At 45.2% G+C, this 10,919-nt stretch overlaps 1 protein-coding gene across 1 annotated transcript in view; it reads right to left on the reverse strand.

Annotated features, from left to right (window-relative positions):
• Positions 1-4,122, reverse strand: part of SYN2 (synapsin II) — a 302,390-nt gene extending 298,268 nt beyond the window's left edge. Inside the window, exon 1 of the mRNA XM_077325671.1 lies at positions 3,304-4,122. Within this exon, the coding sequence (XP_077181786.1) occupies positions 3,304-3,692 (389 nt within the window). The 5' untranslated portion in view covers positions 3,693-4,122. The remainder of the gene's footprint in view (positions 1-3,303) is intronic.
• Positions 4,123-10,919: the final 6,797 nt, after the last annotated feature.

A 10,919-nucleotide genomic window follows, 5' to 3' on the forward strand; every position in this document is an offset into this window, starting at 1 on the left:
TGTGGAAGGCCCTGGTATAAACATACAACCACAAAAAACGAAAACTGATTTAGACTTGTGTCCAAAGCAAAATAGCAATAATATTTTCTTGCATAATTGTTTCACAAAACTCAGTAACAAAAGTCCCAAAATCCAGACAACGGCACAGCTCAGGGAATTATAACGAGCATATAAGAAACACTATTCAAAACTATATTTTTATATTGGAAGTTCAATTAAACAGATAATTAAATCAGTTTGTATATTAAAATCAATACATGAGTATTAATGATCCATTCCATAAATACCTGTTATGATCACACACAAATATGAACTTTTAACATGCAAACTATCTCAACCTGCAAAAGATCCCTATCTTCTGAACCGCTCCATCTTCTGAACTGCGGAGCGGATTAAATAAAAGAGTAAGGGCTGTTGGGGAGGAGTTAGGGCAGCCTCCCTATTGGACACTTGGCCCATCTCCCGAACGCTGTGCCTCCAACTCTCCACTCCTCCCGAGCCGCCATCCTCGCCGGATGGCCACCAGGGAGGAGGCTCGCCCCACGCCGCTGGAGTCAGGGGAAACTGCTTCCCCGCTGCCCAGCGACCGCCCTTTAACAACAATGCCATTCCTACCTACGCCGCCTCCCCAGACGTGCCCATCCCCACCCTTCCCACCCCCACACCAAACGTCTGGCACCGCCTGCGGCCTTCCCCCCACCCCCCCCACCACACTTGCCACTCGCCGCTTCGCCGCCTCTCCATGGAATTTGCCATTGCTGCCGTGCCCACGCCCCGAGCTCCTGGGGCCACCTCCCTGCTTGGAAGCCTCACCACGACCTTTGCCGCCGCCGCTGTGGCCAGGCCCCGCACTCCAGGATGCCACCGAGCACTAGCAGTCCGCCGCCCACCCGCTCTGCTGCCAACGCCCCAAGGACGCCTCACCATGCAGCCCCAAGATGGTCGCCGACACAACGACCCCGCCGCAGACGCGCACAGACGCCCACGGAAACTGCTGACCTCGCCAGCCGCGCCTCACCACTTGCACCGCTGATCCCCAACTTACCTTCTCGCCGTTGCCCTGCACCGCGCCCCAGCCACAGTGAGTCTCCCCGATGAAAGGCCGCCCCAAGACCTACACCCACCAGCCCCGCAAGCTATGCCCACCTGCCCACCACCACTTACTCCCACACCTAGCGCCCGCTGTATTTATCCCACAGCGGGCTTAATTTCTAGTTTTAATACTATTCATAGGCACTCATGTAAATAAATACCAATTTCCTGTCAAGTCTATTCAATAGAGTATACATCTTCAATTCGTCTTAATTTGACATCTATATTTTCTGCAGAATCCACCTTCTGACTTTTAGAAAGTTTTTAACAAAAATATAGCTATTTCCATACAAGATAAAATACAATTCATTTTGCTGAAGTATACTATATGGATGCATTTGAAACACAGAAACCAAGCCTCATAAATCATAATTCATGACAGAGCTGAAACACAGAACCTTAAGAACCTCAGATTTTGTTTTCAACTATGAACAGCTGCATGCATATGTCAATTTCAGATCAGAGTATGAAGAGGATGGCTATCTCCTGTAATTTGTCCCCAGCACTTGGTATTCAGAGACCTAATGCCTATAGATACAGTGATTTACCAAACAATTAACTGATTGGCTCCTGTGTGGCTGATGAGGGCCATCAAATTAAGCCATGCATAGGCAGGGGTTTCTACCGATCTGTGAAACTCCTCAGGTATGTAAAAAAATTGAATTGTGGATTAATCAAAAGAAAAACAAGAACAAACCTTAAAAAACTGATAAGTAGTAAATATTCACTAGAAGTGATGGAATGCTGGGAGGAGCTCAGTGCCAGTTAAACGGGGGAAAGGAAGGGAGGACAGAAATCATGTCTGAGCTCCTGCAAGCTTAAAAGCTATTGACAGACCTGTATCTTATGCATTTGTCTAAACCTTCATAAAGCTATCGTGTCTTGCAGTACATAAATTTTCCTTTTTATCAAATTCAATTCGGTTTTAACATAGATTGCCTGATGTGAATTATAGTTAATGGTTAGTTGTTGGAGGCTATTGGTTACACATACTAAAGAATACTATGGAACCAGCCTAATGTGTGCACAGGAAATCTATGCTGTTTAAAACAATGTGCCAGAAGAATCCCATTTGTGTTGCAATACAGCTGGCCTTATGGTCAATATCTTCTCTCTTTAGTATTTATTACATGTACATCCATTTCTTGCATGGTGCTCCCCTCCCAGTGGTCACTCAAGAGGTGTGCTCATAAGGTCTGCACTTGCTTAATCTCAGTACTACTGCAGCATCTGGTGTTCCCAGCTATTCACTATTCTTCTCCAAATCAACCTTTTTTAAGAGCAATGGGGAGGGGGAAGTTTAGCTTACAAATTAAAGAACTGAGACTTTCTGTTGCCATTAAGGATAAGTTTTGATGTGAGAATTCAATTAAGATGGCATAAAAATTTGCCTTCCCACAAGAAATCTAGATTTCTCTAACAGCCAGATTCATTTGATATAAGAGGTTTCCAGAAGCAACCATTATCAAAAGTACAAAATCAACTAAAATCTTTCATATTTTTTTGAAGTTACCATAACCCACTCTGAACTACTATGTGGTACACAAAATTATTTTTGAATGATAAGATGTTATTTTAAATTTTTACAGCCAAAATAGCAGCAATCTGATGGACAGGGTATAAACAATATTGGGCAGGGGAGTGTTACACTAATATCTGACCAACCAACAAAATTTTGTATTTCCTCTTCTATCATGCTGATTGACATAAGCATGGGGAAAAACAAAACCTGAATATCAGGATGATAAGATGTAAGCAGGAAAACAAAAACAAAAACTGACATAAATGGGGGGGGGGGGATATAACCTACATATCACGTCGATAAATAACTGCCAGACGGACAGAGAGAGCAAGAATCCTCCAAGCGCGCAGTAGCCGGGATGCTGCAATTGGCCCTGCCCTGCCAATGCACCTACTCCTGCCCAAACAACACATGGGATATTGCCACGTGACACTACAGGCTGAATCCCCCCCCCCCTTTCCCATGTGGAAGTCCGCTCCTATCCGACATGCCAGGGAAGTTGGGAGAAGGCCCCGGGCCTGCCGGTGCATCCACATCCCGTGTCTCCCTGCAGGCATTCTCCGTGGGGCGCCCACGCCAAGCCCTGTCCCGCCGTCCCGTGGCCATGCCCGTCCGCCTCCAGGCATGGCCCCTCCCCGGCCTCGGGCCAGCGGGAGGGAAGGCGGGGGGGGGGGGGGGAAGGCACCTACCAGTCGTTGTGCGGCTCGTCGATGACCAGGAGCAGCTTGAACTTTTTGGCTGCCGCCGAGGCTGCCGGCGAGGCGTCCACCAAGCCCGCCGAGGCTGCCGTCTGTTTCACGGCGTTGGAGAGGGAGCTGAAGAAGCTGCTGCCCACCGACTGCTGCGGCGGCGGCGTCGGCTGAGGCTGCTGGGGGGGCGCCGCCGGCTGCGGCTGCTTGCGCTCCGAGGCCGGGGAAGCCGAGGCCGGAGCCGCCGAGGAGGAGGAGGCGGCGGCGGCGGGAGAGGGCGGCGGCGGCGGCTGCTGGGGCTCCGGCCGCTGCAGGTCGGTCATGTAGCCATTGGGCAGGTTGGCGATGAAGCTGCTGTCCGAGAGCCTGCGCCGCAGAAAGTTCATCATCTGGCCGCCACGGGAGAGAGGAGGGCTGCCCGGGGACGGGAAGGACGCGAGGGACGGAGAGGCTCGGCTCGGCTCCTGCCCGGGCGGCCGCCGCGCTCTGCACGCCCTGCTGGCGAGCGGGAAAGGGCTGGCTGGAGCGCCGGAGCCGTCGGCAGTTGCTGCTGTTGCCGCCGCTTCCGCGCTCACTCACTCGCTCGCCTCGTCCTCCCTCCCGTCTCTAGGTGGCAGCCGCCCGAGCCTGCTGTGGGGCTATGAATATGCACAAGCAGAGAGGCGGCGCCGAGCCGCTTCCCGCTTCATTCACGAGCGGGGGAAGGGGCCCTCCGAGAGGGCGGCGGCGGCGGCCTCGCTGCTGCTGCTGCTGCTGCTGCTGCTGCTGGCCAGTTTCTGCGGGAAGGGGAGCCCTTCGTGCTTCCTTCCTCCCTCCCTCCCTCCTCCGCCGCCCAGAAGAAAAACCCTCTTGGAAACAGCCCCGCCCGCGCGTGCTTTTCCCTCGCAAGCGGCGGCGGTTTCCCAGGGAGACCTCCCGCGGTAGGTGCAAACCGCCCACGCGAAAAACGTTGCCCAACAGTCCACACGTAAACGGCGCTCAACGGTTTGGGAGGAGACCAGACTGGGCACTTCGCCTTAGGGATGGCGAACTGACCCACCTCGCCTTAGGATACATTTTGAGGGCTCATTCAAATGTGATGGTACAGTCCTGCCATGTTATAACCCCTTTTCCGATGGTATACTGGGGTTGCTTGTACTAAAGGGCCCCTTCTTTACAGTCATGCACGATATGCCAGGTTTCCAGATCAGGGGAAAGTCTGAAAGTCACCTTCAGATATTTTATCCTGCCACATTTAATAAATTTTGGTAAAGTTTCTCTCTGCCTTGGTCTCCAAGCCAGTGCTTGGGAGGAGAGGAGGATTCTACACAATTAATTCTCCACCCTGTTAAGACTATGTGGGCTAAGGCATCTACTCAATACACTCCTTTCCCATCCTGCATTTTCAGAGCTTCCATTCACACAGCACCAGTACCAGCCCATTGCAGCAGCCATGTTCTCTGCAGCACCTCAGGAGGGCTTTTGAAGACTTAAAAAAACAACTCTCAATAATTGCTATAGTGATATAGCAATTATCCATTTTTAAAAAAATCATACATTCCTCCTGAGATACAATCAATGAGAAAAAATGCAGGGGGCAATAGCAGCCACTATATTTATTTATTTAAAATACTTCATACTATCTCTCTGTTAAGAGTATAAAGCATTTTGTGTATATTCTGCCTTTCCTCCCACTGGGAATCCAACATGTTCTATAACCGTTCTCCTCCACTTTATCCTCACAACTACCCTGTGAGATAGATTAGGCTGTGAGAGAGTCTGACACACTAACTTCCACATGAAAATAAATATTTTTTAAAATATATCTCATTGACAACAAGCAGAATGAAAATATCCAGACTAATTTTTTTGCTAACAGAAAGGAAGGGGTTATTTTCACCAATTCCCTCCTCCTGCTTTAGACCTCCAATTTTCCCCTCAAGCTGATAATGGAGGTATCCTGTCCCCCAGGAGCAGCATTTCAGGAAGATGAGGGAAACAGCCGCGGGAGGAAGGGGGGTAGGAAATTTCTGTTCTGCTGACAGAAGTGCCTTGTGTGAGTGGAAAATGTAGTCTGAATTCAACTACTGCAACATAAGATGAAATACACTTGTGTCTGGTTGAGAGAGTTCAGCCAGAAATCTAGCAGGTAACATTAGTATATGGTTGAAATTAGCATTCTTGTGCTAAAGCAAATCTTTGGAAACTAAAGTACATGGTGTGGTAAGTTTCCATCTTTCACTAAGTAAGTGTTATTAATATTTATTTTGTCTTACAGTGTTAGTATCATGTGAACATGGAAATCAAGTTAAAAAGCCAATGTTTTCTCATGCTCAAATAGATATACAATAGAAAATATATATGTCAGTTCAATTTAAAATACTAAGCTGTACTAATGATCATTATCTATGTTTAGGACACCAGTCTCAAATAAATATACTTTGGATGGCAGATTGACTGTACTAGGCTATCATGGATTTCTGACCAATGTTCTTACAAGCCATTTTAGAAAGGTGCCAAGACCTTATTTTCAACTATATATCTCTTTGATCATACCTGAGAAATTGCCAATGCTGAGGAATAATACAGTGAGACAAAGCTAACAGCATCATTTGGAGCCAAGTATGAAGAGGAAACGAGAGAAGAAGCCCAGCTGCAGTTACCACCCAGTGTGACAGAGCTAGCCATAATGATCAAGCACTTTGCTATTAAAAGCCTTGAGATTAGCTGCTAAAAATGGGATATTTAAATAGAAAATTTGGCATGCTAAATCTTCATGGCACAATTTGTCCTTATGTTTTCACTAGTTCCCCAAAATCAACTTTTATTTTTTAGAATCCCCATTTGTGATTACAAGTGTTGTAAATTCCATGGACCAAAAATATATCCCAATCCCCATGCTATCTACTGACTATTTGATGTGAATGCTAAATACTGTTTCTCCTCAAGGAGTATATCAACAGTTCTATTAAATTGGTAAATTTGATAGTGATCCATCAATATTCAGCCAATGTTGCCTTCAAACCTGGTTTTCAGCTAGAACATCTCACTAAGAACTTGATGCATTAGAACAAGATTATATTTTTCCAATTTCTTAAGTAAAGAACTTCTAATTCAATTTTCAACATGTGGAATTTCAAGACAGGTCTTACTTTCATTACTCAATTTGACTTTTTTTAACCCAGCCCCAATTAACAGTTTAGCTGTCTGCTCCCAATGTAAGTTCCTCATGCACTGGTTCACTGTTGTGTTGGTAGGAGCTTCTTGGAGGCAGAACATAGATTTGATTGTTACACTTTCCCACAGCATTGTGGTTCGTTCATGTACCCCCATGGGTTGCTCCTGGATTTCTCTGATCTTTCTTAATCCTGCACTGCTCCAGAGTATTGGGAAAGACTGCAGTAAAGCCTGGGTAGCTGCTATCTGGATAGGAAAATTCAGATTTTCCAGCCCATATTTTTCCTGGGCCTGTGGCTGTCATTCCCTCCCCCCCCCCCCCCGCCCCACATATCATGGTTACGGCTTTAAATTTTTCAAAGAGAAAAAGCACTGGACTATCATATCAATATACTATGGTAATGATAGGATTGTGGAAGTCCTGTTATATCAGCAAAAACCACTACCACCACAAAACAAAAAAATCAGTGTGTGAAAGCCACTGTAGTTTGAGACACTGCTAATGTCAATTATTGTATTATCCCAGTGGCCTGGAGATGGGGTATAGTCTTCTATTTCAGTCTCCAGTTTCAGAAGTTTGCTGCACAGAAGAGGAGACAGCCTCCACTGCCAGTAAATTGCCCTGGCCTCATGTCCTTTTTCAACTCAGAGAATGTGGGAGGGAGGAGTTAGCTGACTCCTGGAGCAGCCTCTACATGACTTCTGGAGGGGAGGGCAATGGGTGGCCCACAATAGCTCCCTGCTGGCCCGCTGGAACCCAAGGCAGCAAGGAAAGCCTCTAACCTGGAAATACTTACTCATGAGTAAGTCATGTGAGATTTGCAATTGCAATCTGAGAAGGGAGAAATGCTTTGGGGGTAACCATAACAGACAATTGCAGCAGGGAAAATAACACTGATGTGGATGAGATCTTTTCCTTTCCGTATGGATACCACCTTGGTTTTGCTGCAGTTTTTCAAAGACCAACACAACAAAGGAAATTTAAGACCAATGGCATGGAAGATGGGGAAACTGCAGGGGCACAGAAGTGCCATGAGGACATATGAAGGGGGGGGAGACACTATTTCCCAGTAGCACCTTCCCAGTAGAAGAGTTGGTTTTTATACCCTGCTTTTCACTGTCCAATGGAGTCTCAGAGTGGCTTGCAATAGTTTTCCCTTCCTCTCCCCACAACAGATACCCTGGGAGGTAGGTGAAGCTTAGAGAGCTCTGAGAGAAACTGCTCTGTGAGAACATTTTCTAATAGGAATGTGACTAGCCCAAGGTCACTTAGCATGTGGAGGAGCAGGGAATCAAATCCATCTCAAGAATTATATTCAGCTTCTCTTTAACTATTACACCAAGCTGTACAAATTGTCATTGCCTGAAAGAGATATAGCTAGAGCACAGGGAGGAAAAGCTGTTGCAGGAGGATGGTGTAAATTTTTATTTTTACTTGCTCATTGACTATAATGGGATTATTTTCCTTTCAATTTGAACCCTCTGGGCAATGGCTTCGCAGAGCTATCCAAGGAGGGAAACACTCAGGTATTTCCTACATGGAAAGGTGATTGTGTTGTTAAAAAGGTTTTCAATTTGAGAAGGGAGGAGTGCTTTTGTCTTCTGTTCTCTCGCTCACTCGCTCTCTTGGTCAACTAAAAAGGCTACAGACCAGAGGATCAGACCTGAGAAACCACAGATAATATTTATGCACCCATCCTTGTTCCACCAGAGCTATCCCTAAAAGCCTGGGTCAGCCCCATCTCAGGGGAGGAGAGCCCTGAGGAAGAGGTATGGTGTTGTGGGCCAGTTAGGACTACCAAACTGAGAAATCCTCAGAGGAGGAAGGGTGCAGCACAGCCAGATCTGAGGCAGCAGGTGCTGATGCACAAGAGAAGGTGCCAGCATGCCAAGATTTATAGCCAAGAGTTTGTACAGAATAACCACCTCCCCAGCTCTCATCCAGCAAATGAAAGCCAGATGTCTGTTTTCAGCCCTCTAGGATCACCATTAGTTAAGCAATGACAGGGTTAGAGCTGTTGCAGGTTGAGGTTGAAACAGCCAGCCTTTAGCTATAAATATTTTGAGGGCCATTGGGGGGTGTGCTGATACTATTTGCCTACATTACTTTTTCTGCAAACCTTGACCTTCTGGACCAGAATGTGCTTCACTGGTTTTTGGACTTCTGAACCTTGGACTGGAAGGACACATCTTGTAATCTTCTTTGGCTTTGCTTGCTTGGGAAATCAGTGAAGGATGCTATAACTCAGCATCAGCACCTGGCCAGTTATTACATAAGCTACCCAAGGCAGGGTGGGTCCTTTGTACTGGAACAATAACATTAACAGGGCCATATTGTGTCAGGCCCTTTATATAGGCACTGTTATTGTTAATTAGGCCAACATGAATGAGTCAACCACTGTTTCATTTTCAAGACATAGTTAACCATACACTGTAAACAAAAAAGGAATCATGACTTATTTTCCATGAATGAATGAATATTTGTTTACCAAAAAAGCCTTAGCCCTCAAAACAAAATACTAACTAGAAAATGTGGGGTTTATAACATTTATTCATTCCACTGAATGCATTATGCTGTTCTTGCATGGCTATTTTTCAAGAAAGTAATTTTCATTTTTAGTTTATTGCATTTAGTAATTGTATTGACTCATGTTAAACCAACTGACTAAACTTAAAATAACTCCTATGCACAGGAATACTCAAAATGCCAAGTTCTTAAACATAGTGTTTAATGAGAATATATTAGTCACTATCTTCTGAATTGCATCTCCTGACAGACATTCCTTCTTTGTTTTTTGTAAATCTATATACTGATTATTAACTCAGTTCTTGTGCAGCCATAAATTAGAGCACTTACTCCTTTGCATACCTAAGCTCAGCTGGCAACATGGCTGAAAACACGCACGATTCAGAAATCTGATAATTGTACTGAAGCCCAGTCATTTTTTCTATCCAGAGAAGTCTGTTTGTATCTGTGCACGTTTCTTCACAAGGCTGATGGATTTCCATTCCATACCATTAAAAGTGGTTCCTTCCATGGAGATAAAGACATATAGCCATGTTAGTCTACCTGTGGCAACAGAAAAGAGCAAGAGTCCAGTAACACCTTAATGACTAACCACTTTTGTGGCTGGGTATGAGCTCTCATGAGTCACTTAATTGAAATTAAGTTATGTTTCTGCAAGCTGCAACATTAACTCTGGAGGAGAAAGAGAATATTAATCCATTGATCACTGCCTGATGCGAAATGTGTACCTGTGCACATGAGCACTATTTTTATTTGAATTCAGACTTGCTTCAGAAGTTTACGAGACAAGAGTATGGTACTAGATTTTTTTCATTATTTGACCAAATCTTAATCTTATATTTAAGAAAGTGAAGATTGCTCTCTTTGTAAAAAATGACCATTAGTTTGATACCACCCTAAATCACACATCCTGTCGGTGAGCAACCACTGAGCAACCAGGGAAGAGACTGTATGAAGGGGGAAAAGTGCAACAATCTTAGCAGCTTTGTCCCACCCTCGCACCTGCTCTCCCTTCTCCATTTCCTGTGCCGAGTAATTTCTTTTTAATGGGACAGTCTGTGTTGCTGAGTGATTGCAAACCTACATTGTCAAAGATGAAATAAAATCTTATTTAAAGTGTCCATGGTCTTTTTGGGATCAGGTAGGCAAAACACAGCCCCTTTTCTGTTTTCTGGAGGTGGGGAATGAGCTGGGAAAGAGGTGGGGGTGATAGGGCTGCCTTCTCCCGAATACAGCTCCCCAGCCAACCATTTACACAAAATGTCTTTTGGGCTTCAGTTACCTGTCCAGCCTTCTCACAACTGCAGCAGGCAAAACCAGCACCATTTCTGTTTTACCCCTCTGTGTGGAAATGGTCAGGTTTAAATATATTGATGTGGGGCACTTTCCTCTTTTTCTCTAACCTTTCCTTGGAAACAGCATAAGTGAGGTTGTCCCTCATGTCCCTGCTTACATAATGTCATTCCCAGCTGTCTTTTAGTTTATAGGCATTCACATGTAAGAACAACATCACTCAGTCCCTCACCTCAAATTCTCCAGTTTGAGCACCCATATTATACCACTTTTTTGTTTTGTCTCTTGCTGTATTTCTGACATCTCCAGCTTGTCTTTAAGGTACACCCACATAACCGATATCTGATGTTATATTTTCCATTAGTTTTTCTTCTCAGTTCTCATATATTAAGTCAAGGGGTCCTCTAACATTCCAAACATAAGTTGAAATGGGGTGGGGAATCCAGTGGATACTTAAGATACTTACACGCAAATAACAGATAGGCAACTTTTCATTTCAGTCACTGGGGTTTGTAGAAAAGCCTTTATTGTATTTGTCAGAACCCCATCTCTTCCCATATTTCACCATTTGTCCCTCCTCCTCTCCCTTAGAGTACAGTTTACACCCAATCATAATGTACTTTTATCACCCATCAAGCTC

This window comes from Paroedura picta, chromosome 3 (genome assembly GCF_049243985.1).
Source record: "Paroedura picta isolate Pp20150507F chromosome 3, Ppicta_v3.0, whole genome shotgun sequence".
NCBI lineage: Eukaryota > Metazoa > Chordata > Lepidosauria > Squamata > Gekkonidae > Paroedura > Paroedura picta.